General features: G+C 31.0%; 1 protein-coding gene across 2 annotated transcripts; it reads right to left on the minus strand.

Annotated features, from left to right (window-relative positions):
* Nucleotides 1-10843: 10843 nt before the first annotated feature.
* On the minus strand, nt 10844-16576 carry LOC105170726 (GATA transcription factor 11). 2 transcript variants are annotated; one of them, XM_011091617.3, is made up of 4 exons: nt 16334-16576; nt 16146-16197; nt 14508-14768; nt 10844-11878 (listed from the first exon to the last, which is right to left on the minus strand). In XM_011091617.3, the coding sequence occupies exons 2-4, from the start codon at nt 16194-16196 to the stop codon at nt 11129-11131; spliced, it is 1062 nt and encodes a 353-aa protein (XP_011089919.1). In that variant the 5' UTR covers nt 16197; nt 16334-16576; the 3' UTR covers nt 10844-11128. The 2 variants fall into 2 exon arrangements, with proteins under 2 accessions (XP_011089919.1, XP_011089920.1); XM_011091618.3 differs by lacking the exon at nt 16146-16197.
* Between the last annotated feature and the right edge of the window lie 1782 nt (nt 16577-18358).

Raw genomic sequence — 18358 nt, forward strand, 5'->3', positions numbered from 1 at the left:
ATTTCATTTCCATTACGAAGTCGAAGTCAATATAAAACGACGTCGCCCTAGTATTTGCGAGTTGTTTCTATCTATCTATCTGCCTATCACATTGATTCATTCATCCCTACTTTTTTTCTTTTGCACTCATTATTAAATAAAAAAGGCACAATTTCCATAAACTTCAGATTTCTAAATTAAAATGATTTTAAATTTTATTTTTATTTTCTTGTAATAAATACTGTTTCGCGTCACTTAGTAAATTAAAAATATTATATCTGGTGTTCATATTTATAATTTTTTTTAATAATTTTCATATAAAACTACATGTCTAGTATTTATATTCAATGAAAAATTATTATAAAAATAAGTAATACCATCAAGAACCAAAATTAAAAATAATTTAGGACAAATCAAAACAAAAAATTAAGACATGATAGGGAGAGGGAGTATTAATTACATTGCAGGCAGGTTTTTGTTTTTTGATAAAAAAAAAAAAAAAAGTGTGGGGACTGGGGTGTGAGTGGAAGAGATGGAGAGGTAATAATAGGTTGAGAAAATACCGGGTCGGGCGGTTGAAATATGAGATAATGTGGCGATATATTCGGGACACGGCCTTTTCACTGCCGCTCCCAACTGTACGGCTTCTCAATTCTCAATCAGTTATCTTCACTTATTTCACCTCACCCTCACACCCTTTACTCCCGCTTTATTACCTTCTCTTTCTCACTTCTTCCTTTTTACCACTTCACTACATTTTGTTAAATATTGTACTAGTTTTTATTTCATTCTATAAAAATTATTGCACATTTTGTCATAAAATAACTTTATAAATTATAGGATCAGATGTGCTACAATTTTATCCCATCAAATTAAATGTGCTAAATCGTAATTTGTACGATCAAAAATACAATGCACGCTATCGTACAGAACAAAAAATACGACCCTTCTCCCTCCCCCTTCTTCACAAAAAAATATGAAATACCAAAAATCTTTTTCTATTTAATAATAAAATATAGATAAGTGATTGATTTAATTGTAAATTTTAATTAAATTATTATATACAGATGTGACATCATTTTATAATATGTAGTGGAATAGAAGATCCTTTACCATCACACACTCTCAATTGCTATTTCCTGATTACAGAGCATGAGATATCACAAACATCCGCATAATTTCACGCTCCAATTGCAAAAGTTAAGATGAGCGTGAACTGGACGCGCATAAAGGACAGAAATAAGGGCGTGTTTGGTGCGTGCATCCGGCATGTAGGAAGCGTACGTAGTGGTGAGTTTGAGTGAGCGTCTTGTTGTTTTCCTCTGTTCCCTTTTTTACCAACACTGTCAAAATTAATGTTTCTTTTTTTACATCAATATTTTTCGGATCCGGATATGATATGATTCGGATAAAACGGTACCTATACGGTATGATATGCGTATAGTATACCGCTACAAAAATTTCTCAAAATAAAAAGAAAATACAAAATTAAATACGGTATGTATTTTTTTTTCTTTTGGTTATAACTGAATATGATATAAGGTACATTCAATATGTTTCGAATACGGTTAAAGGAGTATTAGTATGTTTTGACTACAATTCGATAGTTTTATGATATTTTGAAAAGATTAGGGACCAAATTTGAAATAAAAATAATAATTTAAAATTTACTTTAAAACTTTTTTTGTACCTTATTTGTAATTTTCGGCTTCCATAATATTCTATATTTTTGTATTCTCAAAAATTAAAATATGACCAATTCTATAAATAATAAATTTATAGAGTAACTGAGAAATTTGTATTCTCAATTAAAATATTTGGAAAGCTTTTTCTTTCGTATGTCCGATACTGTTGTTATTTATTATGTTATTTTTCATGTAATTGTATTATAATAAAAATATGAGAAATAAATAAATCAAAAGAATTTATAGAGTAAGTTGAAGTATGAACAATTAGGGATGGTAATGAATTCCAAGAATCCGCACATATAAATTTGCCTTAAAAATTAATATTTCAATAAATTTTTTGTCATATATTATAAAATTAAAATAATATAATTTTAGAATATATATATATATATATATATTTAATATTTAAAAATTCTAATGGGGCCCAACATAAAAATTTCATGTCGTTAACGGTCAAATCATAAAAATTGAATGGTGTTAATTTTTTGCAGCATTATGATACGTCAGCAATTAATAATGACTCAGCATGACATGCCATGATACATCAAGCAATGATGTGTAATGACAAGAATACCCAAAATGAGGAGGAAAATTAAATCTATTTTACACCATTGAAATATGTTTGAATTACATTGTCCGCCCCTAAAGTATGAAAGGCAACAACGTCTGACAAAATAATTATAAAAACCACAAATGTTGGATGATATTTATTTTAAATAAAAAATATAATAATTCAAATTATAATTTAAGAGAATGATCGTCATAAACATATTTCAGGGGTGTAAATTTAACAGTATTTTCATCCTAAAAATTTTGATTCATATTATAAGAGAGAATTGTTTTACCTTTTATAATTTAGGGGATAAATTCAATTATACCCATACTTGAGGGATGAAAATTAACCCTATTTTAAACATGTTGTATGATTCTATTTTTCTAAATAATTGTCATATATTGCGTTTACGCTATATAATATCTGTATTTTTCGATCTCCATTAGTGTATTATAGCTCTTCCCGCTCCTACTGCTTTCCCATTAATCATAACAAAATAAATTATTATTATTTATTCCTTCAATAGAATAACCATATTTTTAAAACTAATTGCTTATCGATAAATGTCTATTTATACATATCTAAAGTAAATTTATTTTATCGATTTTGATCAATTATTGATTGTATCTTTTATTTATTTTATTAAATTATGCAGACACGTGCAATGTCTTCTTATAAGTAGTTATTATTATTGTTGATGTTTGAAATGGGAAATTTGGACACACGGGTTGGACTTTATCGACCTTAGCATTGAAAGTGATGAATTAACATGGAAAATTTAATTGCAAAGTCAATATGATCTTTTTCTCTTGGCATGGTCTTAAAAGGGAAATGCGACTTTAGTTCTCGAAAAGGCATTTTTGGGAGGAATGGCTAAAAACTCGTGTTTCCTTTGAGGGTGGACCATCCTTTTTGCTAGTTAATTTTTAGGGATAATTACACCCCCCTTCCTTAAAGTTTGGTATAATTACACGTAATCTCATGTGGTTTGAAAAATTACATCTAACACCCTTTAAATTTGCTTTCATCTAACAAATAAGTCCTCCAATTAGTAAAAAAAATACTGAATTGCTGACATTAACAAAAAAACTGAATAAAAATTGATATTTATCCTCGATTGATTTATTAATGACTTATTACAGGTCAAACAATATTTTTTTCAACTAAACTACCCTTATAATGGTGAAAATATACCTCCTCATATGCATTAAGGCATGAAGACGTATGTGGATAAATGCATGCATGAAGATGTATGAGGATAATCTGATCATAAAAAAATTATTTGACCTACTATAAGTCAGTTTTAAGTCAATTTGGGGTAAATATAGATTTCTTTCAATTTTATTTTATTAATATAAGCAAATTTGGTAAATTTTCCCTAATATAGGGACTTATTTGTTAGACGGAAGCAAATTTTGGGAGTGTTAGATGTAATTTCTCAAATTACAGGGGTCTATGTGTAATTACACTAAATTTCAAGAAAGAAGAGTACAATTATCCTTAATTTTTATACAAATTCAACTACAACAGAGCTAGTTTATTATTTGATAAATTACATTTATATTTTATGAGTTACAGAAATATTCATTATTCTTTGCAAAAGTGTAAGTACATCCCTAAAGGTTATAGTTGCTTGTATTTAATAGTGAAATTGTATATAAATACCCTGAGGTACATTAATCCCCATACTTGGAGCTCGTTCAAGCATGTTTAGACCATTTTAATTGAAAAGAATTGAAAATTTCTTCTTAAGTCAGTTCTTGTCTACGTCAAAATTCCTATTAACGACATGCAGATTATTTCATGATAATACTCAAAACTATTTAAAGAATAATAGTTGAAATGCATAGAAGCGTGTGCGAATGAAATAATGATTAAAAATTAAACATGTTTGTACATATAATATTGAATTGTTAACAAAAAATACTTTATTCTTCCTTGATTGTGCATAGACGTGTTTTCATAGACAGGTCAAATAAAATTTAAATAAAATACATAGAATATTGATTTTCCTAAGTTGAATTGTTGAAGGCAAAGGAATTATCCCAGCAGTCCAATTTCAAAATTAAACAATCATATCCTAAATTCTAGAATTGGCGTACAAGTGGTACATAGTTGGATTGTAAGGTGGATACATATGAACGAATAGGGATAAATCTTGGAATCACACTTATTAGAGGAATTTAATTCTTTGGTACATTTCATTTTTAGTTGATGGGGAGTACCCCAATTTTTGGCTGAAATATAAAAAATATTTTTAACGAAGGGTATTTTCGTAATTATAGGAGAAGATCCGCGTTCTTCCGCTACTGGGTCATGCGACCCAGAATCCAGCCCGGATAAATATCCTAAAAGAAGACCTGGACAAAGTGTGAAGATTGAGCCGTCCGATCAAGGATGTCGTCATAGCAGCTGGCGACATGTGGTCCAAACAACAGTGAACATTTGGGCCCTATAAATACCCTGAAGCACATAATCTGAGGTAACTGGCATTTTATTATTTTCAACCTACTCTCATCAGATCGCATATTTTCACTTCGATCAAACTAACTTGAGCGTCTAACGGTTGTTGTCGAGGACGAACTCGATGAGTCTCACGTTCTTGTTTTATCCTTAGGACCCAAATATTAGATCTTGGGAGATTACGTGGCCAAGATCGAGATCACCACTCAAGGTTGCATGTTTCTAGCAAGATCATTAATATAGGACGGAAACACCTGAAATAATAAAAAGTAAAAAAAAAAACATGAGGTGAATTTTGAGTTGTGAACAATGACAAATACATAGAAATCAACATCACCGTCATGACAACTTAGTTAAGTGAGATATGTTAGCTACAAAGCTAAAACTGAACTTTTACACATATTTCCTCAGCTCATGATTGGTATTAGTTGAATCTTCATTTTGTCCTTGCTTTAAGTTGTTGCAAAATTCATTGGTTTGTTGACAACCACTTCTTTTTTTAAACAAAAACTCTTATTAGCCCCAACTTTTATTAAAATTTCACTCTTACATCTTTTATTTATATACCCCACACGAGATGTAAAAAATATTTAAATATACAGACGATGTAAATATTATAAAAGTGCCATATATATGTAAGTGAAATATTGGGTAAAATTCATTTTAGCATATGATATCCAAAATATTCAATTAGACTCTTGTGATGAAAAAAAATACTATATAATTCTCTATATTTTTTAAAAAGGTGCACATTGCCCCTAGTGTATTAAACATGATTTTGATGTTGAAATGACAAAAATACTTTTTAAATCAATGCCTATATTTAATTTAATCTAAACTTGTGAGTCAAATTTAATCATACATATAAAAAATTAAAATATATTATTTTAATATATAGATAATTATATATTTTTTAATATATAGATATGTATATATATTTGTATGTACATATTCTAAATCTAATTTTTTTTCCTTTCATATCTCCACCGTCCGACCACCTCTTGATGCAAGCTTACCACAATTGGAAAGCTATTGTGGTAAGCTCGTCCAACAGCAAGCATTTCGATACTCTACCCACCGCAAATCTCCAATTTCTTGGCAAGTTATCTCTATTTTTTTGCTTAAAAAACTCTAACCCGCACCCCCATCTTCTATTGCTTTTTTCTCCGCCATCCGACCACCTCTCGACGCAAGCTTATCATTGTTGGAAAACCTGTCCAACGACGAACATTTTGAACCTCACCCATCGAAAATATCCAATCTGTGGGCGAGTTATATTTATTTTTTTTGCTCAACAAACCCCAACCCGCACCCCCATCTTCTATTGTTTTTTCTCTGCCGTCTGACCATCTCTTGGCTCGAATCTACTATTGTTGGAAACTCCGTCCAGTGACGAGCATTTTGACTATCCACCCACAACCAATCTCCCGTCCATCGGCGAGTTATCTCCATTTCTCCGTTTTATATCTCTCAAGGTTTCATTACATATATATACATATAACTTAAATTATATTTTTTACATTGTATTTTTAAAATATGAATAATTTAAAAATAGGGGTAGTGTGGTCATTTATAAAAAAAATACATACTCACTCGCATTGTGTGCGCGTGAAATACAATTTTAAAGGAGAGGGGGTTAATATACACCTTTTTTTAAAAAAAACAAAGAGGGTTATGTGATATATATATATATATATATTTATAACAGTAAACTATTTGAATATTTTAGATATCACATAAGATAATATGTATTTTACCTTGAAATATTGAATAGAATACAAATTCAAAATAAAAAATCTGAACTGCTCCTTATATATCTTTAGACACCACACAATATTTAAAAATTTTTAAACATGCAGATGACATAAATTTTATATACAATATATATATATATATATATATTGAATAAAATACAAATTTAAAATAGAGAATTAAAGCCCGCGTTACCTTAAATGTATTATATTTCAATTAAAACCATCTGCACCTAGGATACACACATATGTATATGTCCATTTGTAGTTGAAATTGTTGTATCAAACATAGCATGAGTTGAACTAGCTTGTAGATGGCCAAGCTCATTATTATCGATAATGCCACACACACAGCTGAAAATGAATACCCTTCACCATACATTTTAAACCATATTTGGGAAACCACACTGCAAAGAATTTGAAAGTGGTAGGTGGGAGGGAGAACATTGACACAGACATACCGCACAAATTGCCAACATGTCCTTTCAAACCAACATTAAATGTGACAGACACTGCGAGTGGTGCCTCTTCTGTACTCACAACCTAATCTCCTTCTTAATAATGTGTCTTCACCTCCCTCTTTTCTCCATAAAAAAATTTTCGTTCCAATTAAATTTGATTAAATTAAACTAATCACAAAATAAATATATCATATTTATTATGTAATTGATTATTTTTTCTAAAATTGTACACTAATCACTCTACAAGTATATTGCACTTGTCATATAAGTAATTTAAGTTCGATCGAATCGGATCCAAATTAAAATTTCCCTTTCCCCACATTTACACACACACACACACCATGATTTTCCTTATTCGTCGTTCATATGACTTCAGCTCCGATTATCATTATAAATTAAAAATGCCCTTAAAATTATAAAATTGATATGAGAATCGAACACACAACTTTTTGATAGACTATATATTGGATTTCTTTGTTTTAGTCACAAAAAAATTAAAATCATTTCGACTTCGATCACTATCATGAGTAGAATCAAATACTTGCAAACTTCATATACGAATATGATCATGAAATCGAAAAAATAATAAAAAGTGATTCGTTTTTATCAATTGAACCAGTGTGCCACCCTATAAATACAAAGACTTGTTGCAAGAGCAATTACCAAAAGTACTTGAAAACCAAATTATGTAGGCATGGGGCCCAAAAAGCCAGCCCTAGGACTTGTCCTTATCTTAGGTGGTCCTTGGAAGAAAATAATAGACCCTTGTAATGGAATAATACTGTATGGTTCTAGATATATATAGAGCCAAAATCTCTTCTTACACATCTAAAGTATCAATAGTTTCCAAGAGTAGGTGGATATGGAGGAATGTTGATGTCAAGAACTAAGTATGTGCTCTATGTTGGATTAGAACTTGACTATGAAAAACCTCCACTTTCTTCTATGTATCATATATGCCCAAATAATTTAAGGTTGTTGGCTGAGAAATAATAGATTGCAACTGTATTTATAGTAATTTAGGACATGCTCTTTGTCAAATGTTGTACATACATAGAAATCCACACCTTGACATTTGCACTCTCTTTTCAGGGGTGAAAATAGATAATTTAGGTTGCGTTTGGAACAATAAATTTGAATTTGGAGGACCTACAGAGATAATTGTCACTTAAATGACTTATATATCAGGATTAATCTAAATAAGTTATAATGATCGAATCAAATAATTCTAAACAATTTAAAATTCAAATTAAATTTGAGTTGTTTAAACGAGTGTAGATAATATTATATTCTTCTTTAACTTATAATTATTGCATTTTATCGTAATTACAAATACATATTTATTAGAGAGGAAGAGAGAGAGATTGTTGTGGTTGATAGGGGGGTGCTGGTGCTGGTGCTGCATTATCCTCATCCTCATCCTGCATGGCTAGTAATTTTGATGAAGGACGTAACACTGTTGTTGTGAGTTGTGAGGGACCATTACCCATTACCCATAACTGGGCACTCAGGGTAATATGGGTATTTTCACAATCCCAACTTGCGTTGCAAGAGGACATGCAAGCTGCACTGTCCATCCGACATTTATGCCACCCCCAACGTTCCCCAACTACTGCCACCCCTCAAAATAAAATAAATATTCAGCTAATAGTTTACACATATTTTCCCTCCATTTTCGACAATTTTTCTTTTTCTTTTGGCTAACAAATCACATTTTTTGTGACATAAAATGAATTTTTTTAATAATGAGATTGGGCGCAAAAAAATTATTTGAAGTTAGAAATGACAATAAACTTTTAACCACAGACATACTTGTGAAATAAAGTAATATTTGGATTGATAGATCTAAATTTTGAGGAAAGAATTTCGAAAAAAAAAATTCAAATAACTTTGTATATCTCGAATTTAAAGTTAAAGTATTTAAGTTTTTTTAAATTTTAAACTATCTAAACAACGTATTATTAGATCTTTGAAATTTATAATTTCAAATTCATTAATAATTCAAGTGTAACATATAATACAATCCAAATTAAATACCAATATGAAATATAACATATAAATTTTTGATTTTAGCGTTACCACTCCAACAGAATTTTACCCACGACCTACTTCTCTTCTCAAACTTATTAGAAAAAAAAATAAATTAAAATTATTATTGTTTTCCTCCCCTCAAATATAATTGTATTTCCTCCTAAAAGTAGTCCAAAATTGAAAAACGTTCTAATTTTTTCTTTAGCCAAAAAATATTTAACAACAATGTGCTCAACAATGTTAAATTATAAACAAAAATATGGATAGCGATAAAAAAATATTAATTTTTATAAATTACGAGATTGAAAATACTAATCTCATAATCTATGAGACCAAAATTAAAACAAGCGTACTTTATGGGATAAAAAATCTTATTCCCCCAATTAATACAAGATCTCACGTGATCGAAAGAACCAAGGGGACCAAATGCATTCAATGAGGCACGTGCGCTTAGCTCTAGCACCTTCTTCTTTATTTTTATTTTATTACTATACTCTTATTGACTTTGAGGAGAATAATAATAAATATACAAAAGATGGGACATATGAATTAGTATTAATTAGTTAGTCTTAATGTTGATGTACATGGAATTATGTAAAATAAAACGTGTCCATAAATTCTCGACCACATAAGTACGAGAATAAATTACGACGACCTCGATGCAAAGATTTATTAATTACGAGGTTATGCTTAATTAGAAAGGAATTAATACCAATTTTGATACAGGTAAACAAATAAGAAGAAAAATATTTCGATTAAACAACGCCCTTAATCGAAGTTATTTTCTATTTTCTCTATTTTTTTTTTCTTTCCCTTTTCTCCTTATTGTAATTTGAAGTTTTTTAATTGAATAAATCACATTAATCGTCGGACTTTCGACGTATTCCAAAATTTGAATTTAGTTATTTAGCAATGCCATAAATGAAGAGTGAACGTAAAAATATTAAATATATCATAAGAATCATGTCATATCATCACATTATTGATTCTATAATTGATGGGATTTATTGTCGAATCACAAAAATCAAGATCGGAATTCTATTGAGCTCCAAGGTTGTAGAGACTGAAAAGAATCTTATTAAAATCAAGTCTGACAGGATCGAATCGATTACATGATAAATACAATTAATACTTGTTACGAGAAATGTACAGTATTTTTGTCATTGAAAATTCAAAAGTTTCGTTAATCTGACTTTCAACCCAGACGGTTTCAATTTCTTTTTTTTTTTTTCCTGCAGTATTTTGTATAAAATGAATTAATGTTTATGTTCCATGGTTGGAGAAAATTAGGCATCAAAGTACAAGAGTATAGACAGGTAGTGAATATTTATTTGTACTTTGGGGCATGGTCCAAATTATATAATTATGTACTACTACATGTATTCAATTGATTCTGGTATATGAACTCATCAAGTGTCCTGCCCTATCACCTCAAACCCACCTACCATCCCCTAATAAATTGGGGTAATTTAAATTAATACAAGCACAAATAACGTGCTCTAAAGAAAAAAGAAAAAAAAAAGGTTAATAAAGAGTTCTTGACTAAAAATTAATTAATCAAATTAATAAGTACAAGAGGACGGGATGAAAATCAAAATCAACTTCTTGAAACTCATTCCAGCTCAATTTGTTGCACGTAACAAATTAAACTTGAGTGTGTTTTCTGTGCAATAAGATTCAAAGCCCGACTCATTTTGCGGTTAAGATTAGAGGTCCTACGAACAAATTTAAAATCATAAATTTATTTTATTAATTAAATCGATGTGTTGCTCAATTATGTGATAATAGCATCATGGTGAGCACAAACCCACATGAAGCGTATCACCAGAGCAGTTGGATGAATAAAATCTCACAGAAGTTGATGAACTGCCTAGCATTATTACCACCATGTAAACAAAAAATGTGAAAGAAACAAACTAAAGAAAGAAAATATGATTAAATATTTCTGAATTCAACATAACAAGACTGCAATTCTTGCACCTAGTTCCAGCTTCTCATGAGTCATCGCACTAATCTAGTGAACACATCTGCTCCTTTGCTCCATTTTCCGACAATTATCCTAAAACCTACAACTCACCTCAACTTTTGTACAAGATTCTAACTACATTTCACCAAGAAAACTCAACCCCAACACCACCTGACACAACACCACTAGAACTAAAATTGGTTTTAATCCTAACTAAAAAGAGACACCACCTGTTTTCAGCATACAGGATCAAATAAATAGCTACTCATGGGAATGAATTCCATCTGGGGCGAAACTGGGTGTTCCTCGATGTTACTCACCTGCTGTTTAGCTTTTGATCTCATCTCGATGACCTTCTTGTGCGAGTTCGAGTGCAGAGATGGAATAAATGTGGGGCTCGCTGCTGGTCTGTATTCCGGGAACAGACGTCCAGATCGGTACCGGACTCCGCAAGCATTGCATAGAGTCTTCGGCCCCAATGGGCCCTCCCTCCACTGCGGCGTTTTTGTTACTTCGCAGTGAGTGCATTTTTTAACAATGGCTGGACGCTGCAGAGCAGCATTTTGCGGTTCAACATGGTCAGACGCTGGAAATTGATATTTTGCAGCATATGACAAGTCTTCTGTGGTTTCCACAGCAAGTGATGACCGAAATGATGACGATTTCCTTCTCCGCTCTTTAGTTTTCCTGGCATTGTGAGTCTTTCTGGAGGCAGATGGCGGGGCAAGTGGTGGTGACATCAAAAGCCACGGACTTACACCTGAAGGTCTTGCTCGTTTGGATCTGGTTCGCTTACCGGTATGTCTTTTAATAAGTGGGCTCTTCCCGGCCAAGGAGCCACTATTTTCAAGCACAGAAATGGGGCTTTGTGTCCGGAATACACCTTGCTCTTGTACCTCAGTGTACGTGTTTTGTCGGCGAATAGACGGGCCGGAGGTATCTTCAAGTTGGTAAGGCAGCTGCTTCGGCTCAGGAGTTGCGTCAATCTTTAAGGATCATTTGGCAATGAAGAAAAAGGAGCCGTTCAAAATCAAAAGCAACATTTAGACCAACAAAGGTGAAAATAAGGGTGACACCAAATATTTAGCAAATAATTAGAGGCAACAAACTCTTCCTAACATGAAACGTATTCTCGGAATAAAACAAATTACATACATAAATAAGTAAACGAGTACTACTTTGTGTGCGATTAGACAGCCAAAGTAATACCTAATCTTGATGTTTATTTTGACACATTGTCAGAAAAAAGATAAAACATAAAGACAGATAAAGAAAGGTAAATGTAGACAAACTTGTTTCCAATTTCTAAACTAATCTACTTAATAAATGTCATGACAATGCATTTTAGACCTAGTTTCCGCTAGCAATTGTTATGACAAGTATACTTGGATGTTTTTTTAAGCACTAAATATTCTAACCTTAAACTGATTTTGTGATACGTATACGGTTTGAATCGCTCGAGGACATGCAACAAAACCGTGGACACATGGTTTCATGCTTTCTTGATGCGTTACCAAAGAAAATAACTGCAACGCAACTCGAATTTTTACGTTAAAGTGCTCAAAAAGTTGAAATATTAATTTTATATGTAGAGATTCCACAACTTTGATTGCCGCTATTGTGTTTTTCTTATTTACTTCGTCTATGAGGATGTCTATCAAATTTTCTTTCATTCATTAAAGTTCATCATTGTTTTCATCAACATTCTTGTCTTACACTTGGCCTGACAAACTTCAAAAATTTTGATGGAGTTCGGAATTCATCAACAGCTTCTATAGAATGACTCCCCAAAATTTTCAGATACAATTATGAGTTTTCAACTAAGATCTTTTATCGCTATAGATTAATTGGTTATCGACGAGCTGCTACCTCCTGTTCTTTTCAACACCTGAAACGGATGATAAATATCAATCTAGGTTTAGAGCAGCTTTTAAGATATCAATGGAAAAATACGCACCACATATTCCAAAGACATCATCATCGTCCTTTATAAGGCTCCGACCTATAAGCTTCTATAGGTATCTACCGTCTATATATGTAAACTCCGATGAGTTCCGAAATAGAAACATATATCTATAAGTTTTAGGCATACAATGACCCTCAAGGCTTCCGTTATTATATGCTTCCACAATATGAACAAGTCTTCAAGAGGCTCTTTAAGTATGTATATCATCCTTAAAACATTCTGAGAAGTTGAGGTTCTTGTTTGTTTCTATTTCCTAGTTGTCTCAAAGACAATAAAGAACATCACAAATATTTCCGTAAGTGTTTGTAAAACACACAACTCAAGGTGTTTTACTTAATATTTATTCATCTCTCGCCAACACAAAATACAAAAACAAACATGCTGAAAACTCCCACAAACACGTTTGTAATTGCAAAACAAAAATTACATTACTTTGTTGTCCACTTAAAAGGACATTTAACTTTTAATAATTAGGTAATTAACTGATTAATAATGCATAAATGATTAATTTATAACATCCTTGATTTTAACCTAAATCCTATTTTAGTATTTGGTGAAAACGAAAATGTTGTAATATTTTCCATCACAACAATTATATGTTTTCATACAACGCATTCTCAATTTTATTGCAATTAATGAATAAAATTTTCCATAGCAAAAAATTATATAAATATCAAAAAGAAAAAGAATACTATTATCATGTTTCCTTTCACTTTGAGATTATTTACATCTTTTAGGCTTTATTTAAATCCAGATCTAAATGAAGAGAGAAATAAAATACATCAAAACACGAAGTTCGTATTTTTCAAAGTAATAACATTTTTTCTATAACAATTAAGTTAATGAATAGATGTTCAAGTGCAATACTTGAGACATTAAAATGTGAAAAATGAGTGTATACTTTTTCTATTTAAGTTTTGTTTTTCTTTAGTATTTTTAGAAATTTTTCTCTTTAAGTCTTAAGTCAATCTTATCATATGGAAAATTTAACTAAAAAACCGCAATTTTAAGTACTTTTCGAGAACATGTTACAAAAGTATAGGTGGGTCTCTTATGAGCAGAAATTTTGAATAAAAATAACATTTTTTATAAGTATTTTCAAAACTTAAAGACACTAATACTTTTATTTTTCTCAAAATTATATCCATCTTATCCATTTAAAAGGTACAGTAAAACAAATGTCATTCATCTCCAATTAAATATATCGCGTCCATAATTTATAGATGTGTATTCCATACATAAAAAAGAAAAAGAAGTAAAATTGTAAAATAATGAAGTATATATGTCAATGAGAAATTATTTTAGGAAAATGTGGAATTGAACAAAAAATTATGCATGAAAAGCCAAATTCTCTAAACATAATCTCAACATATATTTATATTCCTTAAATTTTTTTTGTGAAAACCAAATATGTATTTTAAAATAATTTCTAAATACACTTAATTATTGTAATCATCATTCAACACTAAAAAAGAACTTGGATCAGTAAAAGAATAAAACATAAGCAAAAAATTAATTAAATTCATAAATTCTATTTTACTTGCATTAAAGGAAAAAACAATCATTTTACCTTCATTTCACTAACAAACATGTGCATCTTATTTCAAACAAAAATAAAAAATAATATAAATTAAATAATAAGAACTCACGTGAGCAGCTGCTACGGGTAGTAAAACCGGAGCAGTGTCGATTTTGCTTCGAGCAGTCGCAGGTGGCCCCATTAGGACATCAGATGGAATAGGCCCGAGATACTGCGACTTGGTAGCGTCCCAGTCTCCGACGAATCCATCCCCTTCCAAACTGTCCATCGGAAAATCCAAAATACTGAGTATGTTGTCGAACTCTTCATCTCCGGCAGCTCCATCGACAACCCCATCCCAACAACTATAAGGCTCAACTTCACCCATGTTCTGACAATACACACACAAAGTCCACTTATTCAGTGTTAGAACTTGCAATTTAAGAGTCAGACACACAACAAACGCGACATATTTGTTCCGATCAAGAATCCAACAAGACAAGCACGCATGTATTTTAAAATTTAAGGGTTATAGCAGAAATTTGGAAGGACATGAAAAATTCTAGTCCACATCGAATTTGACGCACCAAGCCCAATCAAAATCTCCATTGGTTACTCTGAGCGGAGTGGCTAATTACTTGGAGTGTGAACCAATCAATACAAGTGAAAATTATAGCAGCTATGTGATTGGTTAGATTTAGTTAAACTTTCCCATGACTTACATGTATTTACAACACTTCTTGACAAAAAATACTAATCACCAAATTCCTTCAAAATCTTGGGAGGATCAAAAGACAATACGAAAAAGCTAAGTGTATTTTGAAAAATTATTCTTTTATTATTACTAAATACAATGGTAAATTAAATACAAAAGATCTTTCCTTTTTAGTTTTTCCCCATATGACGGAATTTTAATAAAAACTAGTCACTACTTGTGCATGTATAATATAAACTTTTATTATCTTTATTTAATAAAATGAAAGTTAAAGAAGATAAAAATGAATATACGATTACACATGATGAAATGTATTAACTTTAGATGTGCATGAATTGAAAAATTATTAATAGAATTAATTAATAAAAGAGATAGTTATTTGTGGAAGAAACAAGAATATTATAATTACTTTAGTTAATTCACATTTGACAACCAAAATCAATTCCTCCAACGTGCCTTGATGAATAGTACTAGGATCCTCTACATAATTTAAATTTTTATTATATTTATTTAGTTGAATGAGAAAAAAGAAGATAAAATGAACAACTATCAAAACTAATTATATACATTTAACTTTAAACATGTATAAACTAAAAAAATATTAATTAAATTAATTAATGAATACGTATAATTAAGGGTATTTTATGGTAAGTATTGTAGGGCCTCCCCTAATAAATAGTATAGATGAATAAAAAGGTGAAAAAAAAACCGAATTGTTAGGAAGACAAAAAGGAGCATAAAAAACAAAAGGGTACGCGTTTTTACTTTTATTTTCCTTTTTCATTAGTGAAAAAGTGGTTTTTTTATCTCCCCTTTCGCCATCACACGACATCGTTTCCATACGTTACATCACAAACAGCTGCTACTTCTACCAAACAAACATTTGCCCTAAAAACCTATACGAATACGAAGACGTCGCCGACAAAAAGGTGAGGGGGAAAAAAGAAAAAGAAAATACGCCAATAATTTTTGGGGGTTTTCTGCCCATTATCAAGAAAACCTTAGTACGATATAAATAATTTAAAAAAATAAGAAGAAAGAAAAATCAAAAACCTCAGAGAAATGGCCAAGAATGTCTATTCTGGAAAACCCATTTCCCTCCATTCTGCAACAACCAAACAGAGCACGAGAATAAATGCATGCACCAAACAAAGAATACAAAGTGCCAACTTAAAAGTGAAAACTTGAAACTGGGAAATGGGAAAAAATGCATGAAAATGGAAGTGTTGTTTGGTACTCACCAGCAGCTTAAACACTTTCACGCCATTGGGATTTGGAGGAGATATCTTACATTTATCGGCAGAGAGAAGGAAAAATGAAAAAGGGGTTTTAGCAGAAAAAGGGAGATAGGGTAAGAAGAGAGAGAGAGAGAGCAGACAAGTCTTTTGTATTCTTTGAATTTGATGTAATCTATGAAATGTGGGGTTTGTCTGAATTGTATGTACTATTGGACTTGGGAGAAAAACGTATAAGTACCGACTGAACTGTTTTCACTTTAGGGAAAGAGAACGTTTAGTTTTGTATGGGAGGTGGTAGTTATTGGGTGCGGTGCTGGTGCAGGGGGGATAACGTGCGTCTTCAGCATGATGTGATTTTTGGAGGGAATCGATGATGAAGATGGTATTATTGGTGCGGGGAGGACCCATTTGGTTTAAAATGCTGTTGGGTGATGATTGATTGAGAAACCGAAGGGTCCACATAGAGTGATGGACCGTGCGTGTTTGTGTGACTTGTGAGCAAAGCCAAATTTCTGTGTATTTTTGACATTTGCCCCCCTTTTTCTTTTTTTCACTTTTTTATATTAAATAAAAACTTTTTATTAGTTTGAATTCAATTATTATTACACGTCACAACATATTTGAAGACCGTAAAATTGTTTATAATAGTATATATAATTATTTATTAATATAATTTTTATATTGACAGAGAGAATTGATCATATAATTATTTAATTGAAAATTATTCATTCTTACCCATTGAACGTACTTTGCGTGGCTTTGTTCAAGTCTTGAAAAAACATGTTATAGGGCTGGCATGGGACTGGAAATTTGGTGGTGTGATGGATCTCTCATGATTTATTGGTTTGAAATTAATGATCACCAAGCAAAGTTGGCAAATCATCACAACTAATTGATACCAAATGTCTTTCACTCTACTATCTTCTGTTTCACTAAAGCTATCAACTAAAGATTTTCATTTAAATTTGATACAAATTTTATAATACAATTTATTCTTTATTACGATATAGATTAATACTTCAAAATTATGATTGTTTTATTATAATTTAAATCAATCAAACATTTTTTTACACGTATGGATGATATGAAGGGTCATGAAATAATATCAAAATTGGGAGACTAATCTTATATTATTTTGGTCCCTCAATTGCTAAGTTTGAAGGATTTTGGGAAAAGGCTATTTTGAGAAATCATATGATAACAAAATTTATTAGAAGTAACATGAACGTCTTCTAAAGTTTATACTTTTAAAGTGATATTTTAAACATAATATATCTATAACTAACTAAACAATGATATTTTCTTCTTATTCTTTTAAATAATTATATGGACTTTCGTCATATTAAACAAAATAAACATCACCTAAAAAATGATAATATTTACCATGTAATTATCATATACTGGAAAGTATGATACGGGTAAGAATGATGTATCATTTGCATGCAGTCCCTACAGATAACGCAGAAGATTACAACAAAATATCTGAAAGGAGTGGAGTGGGAATGGGTGCGGGTGCGGGTGTGGGTGGGATGGAAATTCCTCCACACTCACATATTTGTGAAAAATAAACAGGAATCTATGGGAAGCCAAACACCACCTAAAATCCCAACACCTCACATGCCAATAAGGGATGGGCCTTTGTGCATTATTGCAACAAGAAAATTGTTATATTGTTTTGAATCATTTCTAGTCCTCACTCTTTTTCTTGCTTCATTTGTGTGTCTCAGTCAACCACTAATTGCCTTCATTTTTGTTCATATATTACCATTCTCTTTATTTGCTAACAAAACTCAAATTTCTATCACCGACAATATATTGGATGCATTATGAAATAGAAGTAATCGCCTTATAATATTTGATGCAGCAAAAATTGTGTTTGATTTACTAATATATTGGTAGGACTATAGTGACTGAACTAGCAATGTCCTCATGGATTTTAGCGAAAGTAACATTTAGCGATTAAGTTGAATTGAATTTTACATCATAAAAGCCTAGGTAAAATCTAAGTTTATAACATCTTTTCGATGT

The sequence above is a fragment of the Sesamum indicum genome, linkage group LG9, assembly GCF_026168435.1.
Source record: "Sesamum indicum cultivar Baizhima isolate 11 linkage group LG9, ASM2616843v1, whole genome shotgun sequence".
Lineage (NCBI taxonomy): Eukaryota > Viridiplantae > Streptophyta > Magnoliopsida > Lamiales > Pedaliaceae > Sesamum > Sesamum indicum.

Excerpts from the sequence above, each read along its gene's own strand:
- LOC105170726 (XM_011091617.3), bottom strand. The coding sequence starts at position 16,196 with ATGGAGGGAAATGGGTTTTCCAGAATAGACATTCTTGGCCATTTCTCT. Across the intron at positions 14,769-16,145 it reads TTCTTGGCCATTTCTCTGAG|AACATGGGTGAAGTTGAGCC; the intron begins GTTTTTGATTTT and ends GTGTATTGTCAG. Across the intron at positions 11,879-14,507 it reads TACCCGTAGCAGCTGCTCAC|ATTGACGCAACTCCTGAGCC; the intron begins GTGAGTTCTTAT and ends TGATCCTTAAAG.